Source organism: Pleurodeles waltl, chromosome 11 (assembly GCF_031143425.1).
Source record: "Pleurodeles waltl isolate 20211129_DDA chromosome 11, aPleWal1.hap1.20221129, whole genome shotgun sequence".
NCBI classification, from domain to species: Eukaryota; Metazoa; Chordata; class Amphibia; order Caudata; family Salamandridae; genus Pleurodeles; species Pleurodeles waltl.
This window is the reverse complement of record NC_090450.1, coordinates 817716282-817735164: the sequence shown is the minus strand read 5'-3', so window position 1 is coordinate 817735164 and position 18883 is coordinate 817716282. Positions and strand designations below refer to the sequence as shown.

The 18883-nt window shown below is 43.0% G+C and overlaps 1 protein-coding gene across 1 annotated transcript in view; it reads left to right on the top strand.

The window, feature by feature from the left end:
* Window positions 1–18625, top strand: part of CASTOR1 (cytosolic arginine sensor for mTORC1 subunit 1) — a 103146-nt gene extending 84521 nt beyond the window's left edge. Inside the window, exon 9 of the mRNA XM_069214619.1 lies at window positions 16685–18625. Within this exon, the coding sequence (XP_069070720.1) occupies window positions 16685–16750 (66 nt within the window). The 3' untranslated portion in view covers window positions 16751–18625. The remainder of the gene's footprint in view (window positions 1–16684) is intronic.
* Window positions 18626–18883: the final 258 nt, after the last annotated feature.

Genomic DNA, 18883 nt, shown 5'->3' with positions numbered 1-18883 from the left:
CCATCTTTGGATAAAGATCAACAAAGTCCACTGGATTGCTCATAAAAATGTCAGCTACAATACGGAAAGCACCGTAATCGCAGGAAATTGTCAGGATAGGCTGGTCTTCAAGTTGAGCACACACATTTTGGACATTTTGGAGGGCTCTGTATACTGTTGCATAGTTTGTGACGGGAGATGGTTTTACTAGTAAAAACCCACCCTTCTTTAGTGGGACTGAATTCCAGTCCATGTAGGAACTGATTTTAATTCATCTTCAGTCCGCACAGAATAAGCAATATGATAGCTTCGGTTAAATCAGCTTTGCAGACCGCAGCATCATGTAGATGAAAATCCATGTCTTTAGCCACTTTGAAACTTTTTGGTAAACTGGGATGTGTAGATGGCTTGTGATGTTTTTGCACATGTTGACAAGGCAGTTGGGTTATAAGTTTGCAGCTTAGTTTTTTTATGCCTACAGCTGACATGGTTTGTTTTTCTACAGCTACTTAATTAGTACAGTCTTGAAAAAGTACCATGTGTGCTGGATCTTCCAGACAAAGAAGAGCTGTCTTCAAAATCAAAATTATCAAGAGCAGCAATTGTAAATCCTTTCCTGGTAAAGTGACTTGGAAGTGTTGTGCTGTCAAATTCACAAGATTTCACAGCATGAGCTGCTAACAAGTTTGTGCTCTGTACTATGTCATTATAACTTGTTGATACACCAAACCTATTCATTTAAGTGATTGGCTCTCTACTTTTGCACTTGTCATAGAATGCCTGGGCAGTAATCATATGTAGGGGAGTTTTCCTTTTGCCGTGATGTAATTCATAAAACATGATTTGGAAAAGACGGTACATTTGCACAGCTTAAGCCTAACTGTTCATGGGATTGTCTTCCACTTCTTTGCTTATATCTTCAAAGCCTTCATCCTCATCACTTATATCTTCAAAGCCTTATTAGGCCCAGGGGGCCCATCCCCAGAGCCAAATATAATTTAAAAGAAAGGGGAGCCCTTTGACAGCATGTTATTTTAAAGGGGAGGAATGCTGCATGGCCTCCCTGCCCGAGCCTTTTTTTGGCCCCGGGAGCCCTGTCCCCTCGGGCCTGCACTAATTACAGATGAGTGCCCTAATATCCTCCCGGGAAACCCACCAACCACCATGTTGGGGGCCCCGCTGGCTCCCCTCATGATGGTTGCCGGCATTGCTCCCACTTGGAGGGAACAGCTGTGTTTTTTGTTTTTTTTTAATGCTCCCTCCAGTCAGGAGCAAAATGTGTCCTGTTTCCCTGCCTGCAGAAGGGTAAGCAGAGAAACAGAACACAAGTCTGCTCCCAGCCACTGGGAGCACTTTTAAATACAGCTGGTTGCGAGCAGACTTCCATGTTTGCTTCCATCTGGCGGGAAATTTAAAAATGCTCCAGCCAGGTGGGAGTAAACATGCTTCCCTGCCCCTGCTAGTGCCTTTTAAAAAAACAGTGCTAGTCGCCAATGGGGAGCTACAATTAAGATTGCTTTTCCATAAACAAGACATTTTTTGATTTGCTATGACTGTTGGTGCCAAATGACGAGTTTTTATGACACTTTCCAAAACAAAAAGCAAATTTACATATAAAAGAATATATAAAATACAGAACACAAAAATTAAAAAATAAGTATATACATTATTCTGCCATCTAGTGTTGGGCTCGGAGTGTTACAAGTTGTTTTTCTTCTAAAAAGTATTTTCGGAATCACGGATTCGAGTGACTCCTCCTCTCAGTTATACTGCGCATGGGCATCGAATCCGTTGTTAGAATGTTTTCTTTCCGCTATTCGTACATGTTTCCTCTCGCTCCAAGGTTTCGAATCAGAAACTTTAGAAAACTCCCTTAACCGTTGGTATTGTTTCGATCGCGTTTCCACCTAGCCCCGAACCGATAGTACAGTCGGAAACTAGATGTCGCCCTTCTGGGGGCGTGCACCCGACTCTGGCCTGTTCGGGCCTACCGCGTCAAAGCCTGATGGATCTGACTCCATTTCGATTTTGCCCTCGGTGCCATGCAAAATTTCCCTACAGAGACCAACACCTTGTTTGCAATCTGTGTCTTTCTCCTGATCACAAAGAAGAAGATTGTGAGGCTTGTCGATCGTTTCGATCCAAGAAGCCCCTGCATGATCGGAGAGCCAGAAGATTGGAAATGGCATTGAAGAGTACGGAAAATCATGGAGGAAGAACAGGCGCAGACAGCGGTCTGCATCCGAGACACCGACTTTGAACAAGAATCGGAAGAAGATAGTCCTATCACTGCTGGACAGCACATGAGTATGTCTGCCCCTACGCCCACATATAAAAAACCCATCGAAGGCCTTGGGTACACCACTGCCAGAGAGCCATGGTTCGACCTTCGGGATCAGCGCTTAAAAAGGCCACTCCTCCGTCTCTATCGGAGTCAAGTAAATCCATGAAGAGTTCTGCTTTGGACTCGAGCAAGCGTCCTCACTCCTCAGAGTCAAAGCCTCAACGCCCTGCTTCGGAGCCAAAACAACCGGCTCCATCTTCAGAACCGAAAAAATCTTCTTATTCAGAAGAACAAGGACGTTCGAACCATCTTAAACAGAGCTCAAAATCATTGCATGAACAATCTTATAGACCTTCTGATGAGGACACTGAGATTTAGCCTATCCTTGAGGTTATGGATGAAAGATAGTCCAGGATTCACATCCACAAAGAGACTGGCAGAATAGTTACTGCACCTCCTCTACAAACCAAAAGGAAGCTGGCCTTTCTGGAACAATTAGACACTGCTCAACCACCAGCAAAATTCATAAACAGAAGGAGTAGCCAGAACCTGCCCATACTTCTCCCCCTCATTCAGCACACATTTTTTTTCATCTCCACCCACTAGCCCACCACCGTTGCCTTCACAAACTCATTCGCAGTATTCACATGGTGAAAGTTGATACTTGGGATCTATACAATCCAGATCCATTTCCTGACAATGACCCTGATTTATACCCTTCTAAGCCTTCCCTATCAGAGGCCACTACTGCATACACGCACGTTGTTTCCAGGGCAACAGCATAGCATGGGGTGCTTATGCACACTGAGCGCCAAGAAGACGATTTCCTGTTTAACACTCTATCCTCCACCCACTGCCTTCCTATGCTACCTGGCATGGTTAAACATGCAAATCAAATATTTAGTGAGCCAGTCAAAACTAGAGTAATAACTCCATGCATTGATAAAAAGTATAAACCTGCTCCTACAGACCCGGATTATATTACACACCAAGTTCCTCCAGACTCCGTGGTAGTAAGTGCGACTAGAAAGAGGGCTAATAGCTAGTCATCAGCCCTCTCCCTGATAAGGAGTGTAGGAAATTCGATGCTGGCAAGAGAGTGGCCACACAGGCAGCTAACCAATGGTCGAATTGCCAACTCGCAAGCCTTGCTAGCGATGTACGATAGAGCCCACTTGGACGAGATGCAGGAACTCCTACAGCACTTCCCAAAGAAACACCAAAAAAGGGCACAGCAAATTGTAGAAGAGGGTCAGGCCATCAGCAATAATAAGATAAGGGACTGGTCTTAATGCTGAAGATACAGCAGCTGGAAGTGTCAATACTGGCATTACTATAAGTAGACCTGCAAGGCTACATTCTTCTGGTTTTAAACCAGAAATCCAGCAGGCAGTACTCAACATGCCTTTTAATAAAAAGCATTTGTTTGGCCCTGAAGTCGATACGGCCATAGAAAAACTGAGGAAATACTCGGGCACTGCTAAAGCAATGGGAGCATTATACGCAACACCCTATAGAGTCTCCGTTCGCAGACAACAGTTCAGAGTAGGATTCAAGCCTCAATCCACTGAGGCTTCTACCTCCCAGGCAAAGCAAGGGCAACAGCAATACCAGAGAGGGGGATTTAAAGGGTCTTACAGAGGCCAATACTTTAGGAACAGAGGCAAGTTCCAAACTTCAAAACAAGCCACTACCCCATCTAAACAGTGACTTATTTATCATCCCTCAACCCCACACATCTCCTGTGGGGGGAAGACTGCAGCACTTCCACTTCCATTGGCAAAACATCACCACAGACCTTTGGGTATTGTCAATTATCCGCAGTGGCTATTGCTTGATTTCTACTCCTCCAAACTTTCCTCCACGTTACCACAAGCTGTCCCCAGAACACAATGTTCTATTACAGCAAGAAGTACAATCGCTACTAGTAAAACAAGCAATAGAATTGGTCCCACATTCTCAACAAGGAACAGGAGTATACTCTCACTATACCTCCTCATTCCCAAAAAGGATGGCACTCTCAGGCCCATCCTAGACCTCAGATCTCTAAATCTATATATCCTAATAGAACACTTTCACATGGTAACTCTACAGGATGTCATTCCACTACTACAAAAACAAGATTACATGACTGCATTAGACCTCAAAGAAGCGTATTTCCATATACCCATCCATCCAGCTCACAGAAAATACCTCAGGTTTGTGATAGCAGGAAAACATTATCAGTTCAAAGTTCTACCATTCGGCATAACAGCTCCAAGGGTATTCACAAAATGTCTAGCAGTAGTGGCAGCCTACCTAAGAAGGCAACACATACATGTATTTCCATATCTAGACGATTGGCTAATAAATTCAAGCAATTTTATACAATGCCAACAACACACTCAATACGTAATAGAGACCCTACATACACTAAGGTTCACTCTCAACTAACACAATTCTCATCTTCAGCCAGCACAGGTGCAACCTTACCTTGGTGCTATTTTAAATACGCAAAGAGCCTTAGCCTATCCAAATACACAAACGATACAAGCTTTCCAAAATCTCATACGAGAAATACAGCCAAATCAACAATACACTGTAAGATTTATCATGAAAATCTTAGGACTGATGGCATCCTGCATAGCAATAGAACCGCATGGAAGACTAAACATGAGGACACTACAACAATGCCTCTCACAGCAATGGTAACAAGCACAGTGTCAATTGCAAGATCTAGTGTTGTTAGACTGCCAAACGCTCTAGTCCCTTCAGTGGTGGAATCTCAGCAGTTTAGAGAAGGGGTGGTCATTTCAAGACCCTGTGCCTCAGACCATAATAACAACAGATGCATCAATGATAGGTTGGTGAGCTCATCTCAACAACCTTACCCTTCACGGGGAATGGAATTCAAAACAGTAACATTTTCACATAAACCATTTAGAATTGTTAGCTGTGTTCCTTGCCCTAAAAGCGTTTCAGCCCTTCTCAAATACAAGATTGTGCTGATAAAAACAGACAATATGACAACCATGTATTACCTGAAGAAACAAGGCATGACAGATTCATCTCAACTGTCCCTTGTAGCCCAAACTATATGGAAATGGGCAATTCACAATCACATTAATCTATTAGCAGAATATATTCCAATCTCCTAAGCAGGGCTCATCAACAGACACACGAATGGGAGATTCACTTTCAGGTACTTCAAAAGTACTTTCAAAAGTGGGGAACACCAGAAATAGACCTATTCACAACAAGCGAAAACGCAGAAAGGCAAAACTTCGCATCAGACACCCACATCCTCTATCCAAGGGCAATGGCCTATGGATCAACTGGTCAGGGATATTTGCTTATGCTTTTCCCTCTCTCCCACTACTTCCTGTTCTGGTCAACAAACTACGTCAGACCTCTCTCACCATAATACTAGCCCCAACGTGGGCACAACAACATTGGTACACCACACTCCTAGACCTGTCAGTAGTACCTCACTCCAAACTTCCAAACAGACCGGATTTGTTAACTCAAAACAAAGGACAAATCAGGCATCCAAACCCCAGTGCTTTCAACTTTGCGATTTGGCTCCCGAAGTCATAGAATTTGGATACTTAAAACTTCCATTAGAATGCATGGAAGTGCTCAAGCAGGCACGTAAACCTACAACTAAGCAATGCTATGCTAACAAATGGAAAAGATTTGTTTACTACTGTCAATCTAAACATACTGATCCACTTACATCATCAATACAAGATATTGTATGCTGTCTACTTCATTTGCAGAAATCAAATCTAGCTTTCTCATCCACTAAAATCCATTGTTCTGCAATATCAGCATACTTGCAGACTATTCAACACACCTCTCTCTTCAGCGTTCCAGTTATGAAGACCTTCATGGAAGGATTCAAACACATTATTCCCCCTAGAGCACCACCTGTTCCTACTTGGAATTTAAATATCATACTCACCAGAATCATGGTCCCACCTTTCAAACCCATGCATTCTTGTGAGATTCAATTTTTAACATGGAAGGTCGCCGTCCTAGTAGCCATTACTTCATTGCAAAGTTAGTGAAATACAAGCACTCACTCTTGTAGAACCCTTTTTCCAAGTACACAAACATAAAGTTGTGCTTGGAACAAATCCCAAATTTCTGCCAAAAGTGGTATCACCTTTTCACATAAACCAAACAGTGGAATTGCCAGTCTTCTTTCCACAGCCAGCCTCAGTTGCAGAAATCTCTTGAGATCAAAAGAGCTCTAATGTACTATGTAGATAAAACCAAACAACTTTTCGTTGCCTTCCAACAGCCAAATAAGGCAATCTTATCTCTAAGCAAGGATTAGCAAGATGGTTTGTTAAATGTATACAAACATGTTACATTAAGGCAAAAAGCCAACTTTTGATCGCACCTACAGCACATTCCTCTAGAAAGAAAGGTGCATCTGTGGCATTCTTAGGAAACATACCAATGGCAGACATATGTAAAGCTGCCACATGGTCTACTCCTCATACATTTACAAAACACTATTGTGTAGATGTATTTTCAAAGCAACAGGTCAATGTTGATAAACCTGTTTTAAGAATATTATTTCAAACAATTTCAACTCCGACAGGCTAGCCACCGCAATTTTGGGGAGAGTAACTGCTTTGTAGTCTATGCATAGCATGTGTATCTGCAGCTACACATGTTATTGAATAGAAAATGTCACTTACCTAGTGTACATCGGTTTGTGGCATGTAGTGCTGCAGATTCACATGCACCCTCCCTCCTCCCCGGAAGCCTATAGTTGTTACCGTTTTCTTATTTGTACATATGTATATACATTTACATTTGCATGGACATCTACTTTTACTTACTATTTTTATAGAACATTTATATTCTTACACTCTTATCACTCCTTCCTACACCCTTTTGCGGGAAAACAATCTAACAATGGAGTCGATGCCCATGCGCAGTATGACCAAGAGGAGGAGTCACTCGATCCTGTGACTCCAAAAAGACTTCTTCGAAGAAAAACAACTGTAACACTCCGAGCCCAACACTAGGTGGCAGAATAATGCATAGCATATGAATTTGCAGCACTACATGCCACGAACAGATGTACACTGGGTAAGTGACATTTTCCATATACATATATACCGTGGGTGAAGTGGTACTTTAACAATAGCTTGAATTGAAGGTGCCAAGTGGACTATAAGATTTGACCTTTTTGCTCCTCCCCATGTCTGACATGCAGTCTGATGAAGTAACCTGAGGTTCTTCCCTTATCGACCACTCCCTCCTGCCCTAGCTTGTGGGGCTTACCGTGGGGGCAAGAGGTCCCTATGAAGGGCATTGTCTACAGCTTGCCACATTTGCAGACAGGTGGACGAAGTTTCCTATGCATGCTCCTGATCACTAACATGCATTTACCTATAGAATTATAGTTGGGTAACTGTGAATTATGGAGATGTTTTTCACTTTTTAAGCAACATATAATGTTAGTATGTTATCTGTGGCCTTCCAAAATAATCTGTCTCTACTTTCAATAGCTACGTAAGATGGCCTCTCCACCCTGTCCCGAATTAGGAAACACACGGCCTCCTGCCACCCACCACTCTCTGTGACTTCCCTTGCCTCCTCTTCCCTCCAGAGGTTATGCTCCCTGCTTTCCTGATCACTGCTTTCTTTGAGCGTGCTGTCAGGCTGGCCTGGACTCACCGGTTGCCACATCATAGTTAGAAACACAGTTTAGAGCTTTTTGATAGCTTGATTTCCACCATCCCCATAGAGAGCTCTTTTGCACCATCTGCCAAAATCTGCAGCATAAATGTGAGGTGAGAGGTTATTGAAATGTGGTTTACATTTTTTTTATTTTTTATATCCAACATTTCCAGACGTTTTTAAATTGTGGAAGATTTTCCATCCACTTTCACGAAGGATGCTAAAAGGCAAAAAAAATATTTCTTTGAATATGTTCATGAATGTCTTCCTCTCTAGCATTAAAGCTGGTCAGAAGAGGACTTGGGGGGTTCCAGATTGCACATCTTGACATTATACACACTCCAGCTCGCTGGAAATGTTTTGTTCTTTTTTTAATATCTTTTTGACGTACCCTTCAGCCAAACTTGTCTGCAAAGAGAGCTGATTTTCATTCACCTCTGGGCAGTTCTTCTGACTGTCGCAGGCCAGCTCCTCTACCAGGGGAGAATCTAGCGAGTGAATTATGAAAAGCTTCTTAACGATCCCATTCATACCTTGGCGCCAAGTTAATTTTGCAGCATGAAAGCATGCTCGATTCGCGGTCTGTGTTATACCGCCATCTAGCGGTCGGACTCAGAAAAGTATGTACGTTAATCTTTCTGGGCATCGACCGTAGGTGGAATCCACATGACTCATGGTGACATTGTCATAAGTCCACAGAGCCTCACGACGTAATCACCATAGCCCTAGTCAGGATTCTGACAAATCCATAAAAGACAGGGCTACTTCTCTCACCCCAACCATTACATGTCAGAATAATGCAAGCATTTGAACCTAGCCTTAAGTTGCAAAAACCTAGCCTCAGGCAAGTAAGTTTTCCTTTACTCTTTCCCAACGTAATCCTGCTGCAGTGCGTTTTCATACCTGTAGGTAAAATGTGAATGTGAACAGTAAGGAATCCTCAGATTGTACTCAGGTTCGTTGACCGAACCCCTATAATGGATCTACACTTTTAGTCACTTTATGGATAGAAATTCACAGACTGACTCCATTGTTTACCCTTCAGATTGCACCCCAGACCCAGTGACCATCCATCCAGAGTAGTGCATTACCATTCTCGTGTTTTTTTTTTTTTCCTGTGTGTCTTTGAGATAGTCCAATTCGGGGAAACCCATGGCATGCCTTCAGAGAAGTTCACGTGAAACTACTTAACTTGTGCCCTGCCCTCTTCCTAGTGAAGCAATCAAGTGTTTCAGGGCAAATTGTTCAGAATTCGAATATCTCCATTAACTCATTATGTTTGATGACTTCTGTTTAGCATCAGTGGTGGAGGAAAGCCTACCCCCATCCCATCCGCACTGACTTTTCAGACCCAGCATTCTGCTGTGGTTCTAACCTTCGCTTTTTCAGGGAAGGTGAATTTAGAGCCCTCGTCAACCTGCGCTTAATGAAGTATTTTATTTCGACCTGTGGGTTACAATTGTAAGCGTCCAGTCGGTATTAAATGGTGTAGCTTTGCCATCATTATTTATTTGTATAGCCCCGGAATTGCTAAACTGCTTTTAATAGTTGGCCTGGTTGGGTTATTTGCATTTACGTTTCAGCTTTTTTCAGTCATAACATTTGGAAATCATGACCTTCCTGTTGTGAATAGTTTTGACGATAATGTGAATTAAAAGCCTGTCGAAATTTAGATCAAATAAGCATTTTATACAATGGAAAGGATTTCGGCCCGAAGAGTGTGTGACGTCATCGGTTTATTGGTATGTTTGTCCTAAGCCTGTGGGTCCACTTCCACTGCAAATGTGCTGCTGCTGTGAGCCTCCACCTGAAATGGCTCTAATGTCACCAGTCGTGTGCATAGCATGTGCCATCTACCCGTAGTGTGATTTTGCTCCTCTAGGAAATCTTGATACTCATCTAGACACTCTGAGCCCCTTCATTAGCCCCTGTCCCTCTCAAGTAGCATTGCCTCCCTCCTCACACACACACCTCCTCCTGATACCCACTCCATATGTGCCTCAGTCACAGTGCCAGAGAGCCACCATATTGTCCCCTGCTATCAGATCCAGTCATGCTACAGCTTTTCCTGTAGCTCTGGAGGTGCTACAGAGATGCTGAAGCTACCAGCCATGTGTGATTGGCCGCTAAAGGTCAAGCCCTGAGCATTCCCCAGTTTTCAGCAAAGGCTAAGGGTCTATCAAGCATAGTAGAGACACAGCTCACCCAAAAGAAAGTACCTACACTGGGGTTGACTGTTCCACTTCTAACAGGGCAATACATGTCTTTTTGCATGAATATTTTTTTCCTGTTTATGCTGCCCGAAGCACATTTTTTTGCTATGTCCTAGTTCCCTTAACATTGTGAGCCGCATGGTGGATTAGTGGCTCCTCTGCGGAGTCTCTACTTATAGGGGCACTCACTTCGTTGATGCTCATGGATCTGTTAAAGTGCTCTGCTCATGCATATCTTCTTTATTGTAACATTTTACATTTATTAGAACTACTCAACTCTAAACTGCTATCCTGCACTTCCAGTGGTTAATGTAAAGCCAAGAAAGTTACTGATTCAACTTTTTTTCTGTAATTCACCTGCTTCTCTAGTTGCTTTTTGGACATTGGTCGAGTTCTTGTTCTTGTTAAGGGATGCTGGTAGGGGAGCACCAGGTTACTGTTGTTGATCCCAGAGTGTGGTGAGCCATTTTCAGCTGACTGCTGAAGATCGTAGTCATTAAGAATCTGGAGTCCTTACTCACTCTGTACTTGGTTCCTTAAGAATCTTCATTTGCAGATTCTGGTGTGCTTAAACATACTCTTTATATATTCTTTGGTCGTCTTTTATTTGTTGTCAGCACAGTTTTCTTTGGTGATGCTACCCATAATTTGTCAGCATCATGTGATATCTAATCTCCTACCACAAGTGTTCTTTTTTTTACCTCCGAACTCTTGCACTGTTTCAGATACATTTCAACTTGGGATATTGTATGGCATATCATGTCTTCGTGTCTAGTTCCATCATAGACTGCAAAAGAGTGAGGAACTTTACACTAAAAAAAAACAGATTTGTTGCAGGATGAATACAGTGCAGACTTATGAAGGAGCCAAGTGTCTGATCCTAATTTTTGTTCAAATTCGAAAAGGTAGCGCTATTGGAAAGTGATTCTTACCTAATCAAACTTTGTGTAGCTAAGGACCACTTTCCAGTGTGACTTGCCTTTGTCGTACCTCATACTGTCTGCAATAAAATTGTCCCCCTCACTATTCAGTTGTTACCTTGCCACCTATTTGCAGTTCCGAAAAATTCTTCTGAATGCAGTTTAAACCAATAGTGCTGCTAGTACCATGCACACTTGTGTATTTAGAAACCTCCAACTGGGTGAAAATACTGTAATACATGGCAATTCATCGCTGAGCACCAAGGGCCAGATGTATCAAAGGGTTTTACCCATTGTATGTCAATGGGAAAATGCTTTGGTACATACGGCCCCAAGTAACTTGTTCCTCCCAGATCTAACCTCTAAGCTGCTGGGAAGGTTTATTTCTGTTCCCAGTAGTCAAAGGCCTTTTCAGGACTGAATTTTGATTCATACTAGAGCAGTCTTCAACTAGTAGCTCTTGGGCTAGCCTGTGAGTAGCCTGATTTTTGCTTGGCTGACTTTATGTATAATACAACTGAGAGTGTGTATTCAAGATGAAAAGTTGTGCATTTTTAGAAATCCTAAGCTGATGTGGAGAGAAAATTGGTTCAGTTTCTCAGATTGATTAATTGATTGATATTCGAGTGATAACTCATGTGACATTGGGCAGACTTGTTGTTAGCATTACACGGGTGCCAGTGGTATTGGGTGATGTATTGACCATGTCAGGCATTTTAAATTGACCAGATCTTTTTTTATATTACTGTTGGGAACCTTGCCTATTATACTGAAGTGATCACTGCTAGTAATTTTCCATATTGTGGCTACTAATAAAATCTTGTCTGGTGTAGTCACTATTACAACACTAATGATAGTAGCTAGGGATGATTTTTATTGAACATAAGAAGCTATTGTTAGACACTCTCTGTTCCCACCTCCCAGACCATACACATGACCCTGAACAAGCAGCAAAGATCTTCTCCCAGTGGATCACAGAATGCGCTGATGCCATCGCCCCCACCAAGACAGCCAAGGTCAAAGAACAAAGCTAAAGAGCAAGCTGGTTCATCGAGGAACTGCACTCCTGCAAATGCAGCTGCCAACAATGTGAAAGGGGTGGCACATCAGCAAAAAATAAGAAGACCCGCACCGCCTTCAGGACCGCCCTCAACCAGTACCATCGCCTCCTGAAAGAAACCAAGAAGAATGCACTAGCAGACCACATCAAAGCCAGCACCAATCACAGCAAAGAACTCTTCGCCATTGTGAAGGAGTTCATCAATCCCGCAGCCACAGAGAACAGCATCACTCCATCCCAGGAACTGTGCGACAACCTTGTTGCCTTCTTCCACAACAAGATCTCGTCTGTCTACAAAAACTTTGACCTGCAACCCCCTGCCGGAGACAGCATCAACCAGCTCACATGCACAAACACGAACCCTGAACTCCTCACTCACTGAGAACTCCTCACCCCAAAAGACACTATCTCCATGATGAACTCCATACTCTAGGGAACACCCATGGACCCTTGCCCCCACCACGTCTTCAGCCTCTGAAGCAAGACTATCTGCAACGTGCACAGGAACGTCCTGAATACCTCCATCACCGTGGCCTCCTTCCCGGAGGTCTGGAAACATGCTAAAGTGAAGTCCCTCCTGGAAAAAAACATCTGCAGACCCAGCCGAATCAAAGAACTACCGGCCCACCTCTGTGCTCCCCTATCCTGCAAAAGTCCTTGAGAAAGCGATCAACCAGCAACTCGCCTAACACCTAGAAGACCACAACCTCCTGGACCTCTCCTAATCTGGAGTTTGAGCTAACCACAGCACAGAGACCGCCCTAATTGCAGCCACTGATGACATCAGACCCCTCCATGACTGTGGGAAAACAGCAGCCCTCCTCCTCTTAGACCTGCCCTTCATGTTTGACACTGTCTCCCACAATATCCTGATCAACAGACTCCACCACATTGGGATTCAAGGAAACGCCCTCAAGTGGATCACCTCGTACCTTACCGGCAGAACCCTAAGAATCAGTCTCCCATTGTTCACCTCAGAGCCCAAGAAGATCATCTGTGGAGTCTCCCAAGGAACGACCCTCTTCAACACCTACATAACCCTCCTGGCTGTCGCCATCAGATCACACGGACTCAACATCATTGCCTATGCCGACAACACACAGCTCATTCTCTCACTGTCCGAAGATCTTGCCTCCACAAAAGTTAACTTACACAGATGCGTGATGAACGTAGCAGGCTGGATGAAGGACAACTGTTTCAAACTCAGCACAGAATAAACAGAAGCCCTCACCTGTGAGAAGAACACCTCACCATGGACTGACACATGGTTGCCCGCAGAGCTCTGAACCCTCCTTCCCCCACCCCAACAGACCATGCCCGCAACCATGGCATCATCCTCGACTGCAAACTGTCCATGAAGAAATAAGTCTCATCCGCCTGCTTCCATACCTTTTGCATGCTCCGCAAGATCTTCAGGGTGGCTCCCAGCAGACACAAGAAAGACAGTCATGCAGGCCCTCATCACCAGCAGACTGAACTATGGAAATGCGCTCTATGTAGAAATCACTGCACGCCTCCTGAAGGGACTCCAGACAATACAGAACTCAGCGGCAGGACTCGTACTCAACCTCCCCAAAAGGACCCACATCACACCCCATTTCTAAAAAATGACACTGGCTCCCGATTCAGAAGAGATGCCAGTTCAAGATGCCCACCCACACCTACAAGGCTCTGCACAACAATGGACCAGCGTACATCAACAAATGCCTGACCTTGCGCCAATAACCAGACACCTCCGATCTGCTTCTGTTTTCCTGGCAGACACCCTATGATCCGTTGAGCCAACAGCGGAGGACTCTTCTTCTCACACCAGACAGCCAAGGCTTGGAACAATCCCCCCCTGCACCTCAGGACCACACCGTCACTCCAGCTATTCAGAAGAGAACTAAAGCCCTGGATGACCAAATGATCATTCCTCCTCACAGCAGCATAGAGCTCCAGCACCTCGAGGCCCTCACAGGTGATTTGCCGCTCTCTATAAATGTTTGATTGATTGAGAAAAGGTTGGAGACCCCTGTACTAGAGACTCTGTCCAGCACCCCGTAGGAGTGCTGTGACTAGCCAGCCTTCTGCAAATGTTGATCACAGTTTGTTACATCAGGAAGCAGAGCTCTTCCAGGCATCTTGTATGGGCAAAGTCCCACCCTGCTCATGTGCCTACAAGAGAATGCACCGGGGAGTCAAGCCTGCTCGAAAGGACACACTCGCATACGCTTTATCCTGCTATGGGGTCCTCTCCATGCATATATGAAAGTCTTGACTTCTGGTGCAGGTGACAATTGTGGAGGTAAAGTACACCCTATTGTGAGCAGGGACAACACCACAAGAAACCATGGTAGAGACATAGTTTATCTTTGCTAAATATTGTAAGTTGGAAGGAAGAACCCATGTCAGACATAGAAAGTTGCTTGTGGAGGCTTTTTGTTTACTTACTCAAGCAGGTTGGCTTGATCAGCTCCTTTAGTTAGCATGTCTTTTTGTTGGTGACCTCCTACTCTGGTCCATTGCTTTTGTATTTAAGCTTATGCTATATGCCATATACACACATACGTACCAAGACATACCTGGGTTCACCATCACTGTCCTACTTTAACACCTTTAACTTCAGCAGCACTATGTTATTCTGCAATGTCTTTATGAAGGTATCTTTTGGTTGCTGATGTCCTGCATTTACCACTCCCTTACTGCATTGTACTACTTACTTCTAGTATTATCTGCACTCTGGTACTAACGTACCTGCTCAGGATCCTCTGGCCTTTGTGTGTTCTTAGGTTTATGCCTTTCTCTTGGATGTAAGTGCTTTTGACATATGTTTTCAAATTTTAAAGGCATTTTTGGCTTCCTTTGTACTAATTATTTCGTTTGCACTCTGTTGTGTTTCATTTTGACGTTCTGTGTTAACCAATGAAATATCCTCTGTGCAGTCTGTGCGCTTATCGCTGTAAAGGTCCTATTCACTTCTCTTTACGCGTTGCTAAGAGGGTGGGTGTTCAGCTGCCTTTCCCTTGTCCCACCCTCCACTTTGTGGTACAGAAGCTACAGCCAGTTCAAAGTAACATTCCATGCTACTCAAAGCAGATACCTACCATACATTTGTGTGCTGTCTCCACTTGATAACTTTTTGAATACTCTCCTGACTACCATGGAGAGACCCTTCTTTTTACTTTGACCTTTGCGGGTATTGGAGGTCGGGCTGTTATTTTTCAAGCTTTTACGTACTGGAACCATCTTTTGCACCCTCACTGCTATTATGAGCTTCTTACTTTGTCTATGCTATTTTAGACTGATTCCCTTTGCTTCCTAGGTACTCATTACTTAATGGATCCTATTAGCCCCCTCTGTTTGCAGTGCATATTTTCTTACACTCCCTAGATACTCTTTTACATTGAGTAAATTTGTAAGCTTCTTGTGTTCTCTGTGCCCTCATTCATTGCCAATGCCGTTCACAATGGGGATCCAGTTACGGTACTTAGTACCCGTTACAATGAAGTTCCTCTGAAACTATTTGTTTCCTTTCTTCTATGGTGATACCATTGTCTGTGCCATTCACAGTTCTCTTTTGTTGCCTATGTCCTCTTTACCATTGTGGTCTCTCATAGTCTGTCTTCCAAGAGGATCTTCTCACATTGAAAGTGTAAGAGGAGGATCATTTGCAATAGAATTGGCAATCCATGTGAAAACCCTACTTGAGAAGTAAATATTTATAATTACAACTCTCCTTTTAGTGGATTTGCCCATTACTCAGTGCATTTGGTTTTAATCTTGTGAGTGGGAAGCAACAATAAAGTGGCAACAATAAGCCCCTCCATTGAGTTGTAGCATAGGTTGCACGGTGCAGTAAGAGAGGGTATAAATGTAGATTTAAAAATGCAGAACCTCCCCACTCCCTGTTGTTTTTCTTCACTGTCAGATTTTAGGACAAGAGTAAATGTGTGCCCTTGGATGCTTTTCGGTACTAGCTAAGGAAAGCACATCTGAAGTTGCTGAATTGTCAGCAAGCGCTTATCCGAGGAAAAAAATCATGATAGGCAATTGCTGTAATTTTGGTATCCACTGGAAGAAGAGCTCTGCTATCTGTATGTTTACTATCTTTTTTTTTTTACTGCAGAGGGTCCTTTTAAGATACCAGTGTCCCCTTTACCATAGGGGTTTCCTCTTGCAACACACGCTTTTATCACCAAAATCCCTTTACTCTGCCTGTACTCTCCCTGCTGTGCAGCTCCTCTATCAGCCTCTGCCCTCCCTACCAAAAGAATTTGACTATTCTTGGGTGCTTATCACTTTGATCCTGTTGGCCTCATGCTAGGTGCTTTTCCACAAGAGCAAACTATTGTGAATGTAGCTTACTCTGATTTGTTTTTCTCAAATATCTCGTAATAGACTCCTGTAGTAGGGAAGAAAATTTTCAGAGCTAGAAAAGTGTCCTCTCCGGACTGCGAAAAGTGCACCAGATAGTGCTCTGGGTGCAGATGATGGTGTTGCAGCTACAGGCCTCTGAGTGGTCCTCCTCAGTAATAACAAAGGAATTGTCAATTTTTGTTTTTAGGTTCCTGAAGAAGACATCAGCAAAGTCATTCAGGTGCTCCAGAAGAGACAGGAGAGTGGAAGGTAACACAGCCAGCAGTACTGCCCCTCATCGACTGTGAATGAACAGACATTTCCCAGGCGCAGCCACAGACCAGACTTGCCTCTGCAAAGTGCAAAAAATCAACATGACGATGTGTGAACTTGCATTTCATCAGCAAGATGATTGTAAATATGTTCTGACAGAATATTGTTTCAGCTTTTTATTTTTCAGGAACTTAATTGCATTTCCAGAAGGATTTCCAAGGCATGAACTTTTGGCACAGTATCCATTGGAATGTTTCTTGTTGACAGACCGTTGTGGTCTATTTGGTCCACCAGATTGACTATGCAATCACACCGTGCCTTTTTGTCCAAACTTTGCAAGACGGTGCTTCGATCACAGTCAGGCTGTATACGCAAGTCAGTGATAGTTATAAATAGGACAGTTTAGAATGCTAGATTGTTCTGTGACTATCTTGGGGTCCGGAACTTGGTCAGTGTTAAATGTTTAGTTTGATTATTGTTGGCAGGAGGATAGACTTTAAATTACAGTCTGTGACTGAGTGTTTAGTTTACAGTCTGTGACTGCATTCGGATATGCAGTGGTTGGTAAAGTTTATTTGAAACCCCTCCGGAAAATGATAGTTTTCTTGATTGGTTATTACAAATGAGAATGTTTAGAAGTATTGAATAAAAGGAGGGAATTTTAGTTTACTACATGTGACCACTTTTAGAAGGTCGATGATTGATCAGATACTGTCTCTGGTTCAGATGGGAAACCTTAGATTACACTCTGTGATTAGTTTGCAGAATGTGACTGTCTTGTGTGCTTGATAGAAATGAGGAGCTGAGTTTACAGTTTTACTTCTGGGGTGTTACAGTTTCTCACAAGGGGCAGAGATATTTTTCCTGCTGTGGTTCTTTGAAGAAATGTGACATTTTGTTCATTTGGTAGGTCAAGATAAGCTACTGTCTAGTTGCATTATAGAGTTGGTGATTTATGGGAAAACCGTTGTTTAGAGTTTCATAAGGGTTATGGTGTGCAATCAGTGACTAGTTGCAAATTGTTAATGTAGTGCGTAACATTTCTGAAGTGATAGTTTACTACAGGTTGTAATCCCCAAGAGGATAACTGGTTTTATTGGATTGGTTGAATTTGAAGTTTTTTTTTCTGTTGTTAGTGGCAAGAGTTTGATTTTTGATGATGGCTTTTTCGGACCTTTGCCACTGGAATTCTGCAGTTATATAGAGAGCCTCAACTGATAATTCTTACAGTATTACTGTGTTTAACAGGGTTAATGGATTTTCCAAAACTGACAAACTGACTTCCATCTGAGTATCAAAGATCTGGATTAAGCCAGAGTGGTACGCAAGGATACCTCAATGAAATATAGGCTGTTGAGTAATTAACTTGGTTGCATTGGTGATGATAGAAAGGACCAGCTGGGTCAGAAGAGACACTATGGCATCAAGCCAGCAAGGCCTTCTATCTAACAACACAATTGATTGTTTTAACATAGCAAGGACACAAGAGGAAGACAGCCCGCTTAGACTAAAATGTTAGCACTCCATAAACCACTCCTGCTGTTTCCCTATGTTGGGATATAGCACTTAGAAAGTTAGAACCAAACCAGACGCAGTGCTTGCTTGTGTTGCATGTGCGGTGTCTGAGGGGTTGGGGATGTTTAGTGTGTACAAGGTATTTTCTGAATTATTGGAAATAAGGTGACTGCAGTACAATAACTAAGAAAGAGACCATGTCAAGCTGTTTCAACTGTTAAGTCTTCCAAACAAATCATCTGCTTGGTTTTTCCCAGGAACAGCAGCTATTACTTGAGTTCACACAGTGAGAAATGTATATTTTTGTATTCCTTTATTTCTTGTATTTCTTGTGTAGAAATAAAATACTTTTTGAAATATATTTGTGGGCTGCATTGCTAGACAAATTTGCATGCTGTTAATTCCTAATCTGTACCTGAATATAAACTTTACACCTTCTACATATATAACAATAGCATAATTACCCAGCTTAGTAAACAGACTTGTGCATATATGTGCTAGTTGATAGTTAAGCACAAGGGTGAAACCTGAACTGGACAAGAATTACACATGAATTACAATGTGGCCTTACATCATGGCCATTCATTATGGTAGGAGACCTGCCTTATGTTTTGGAGGG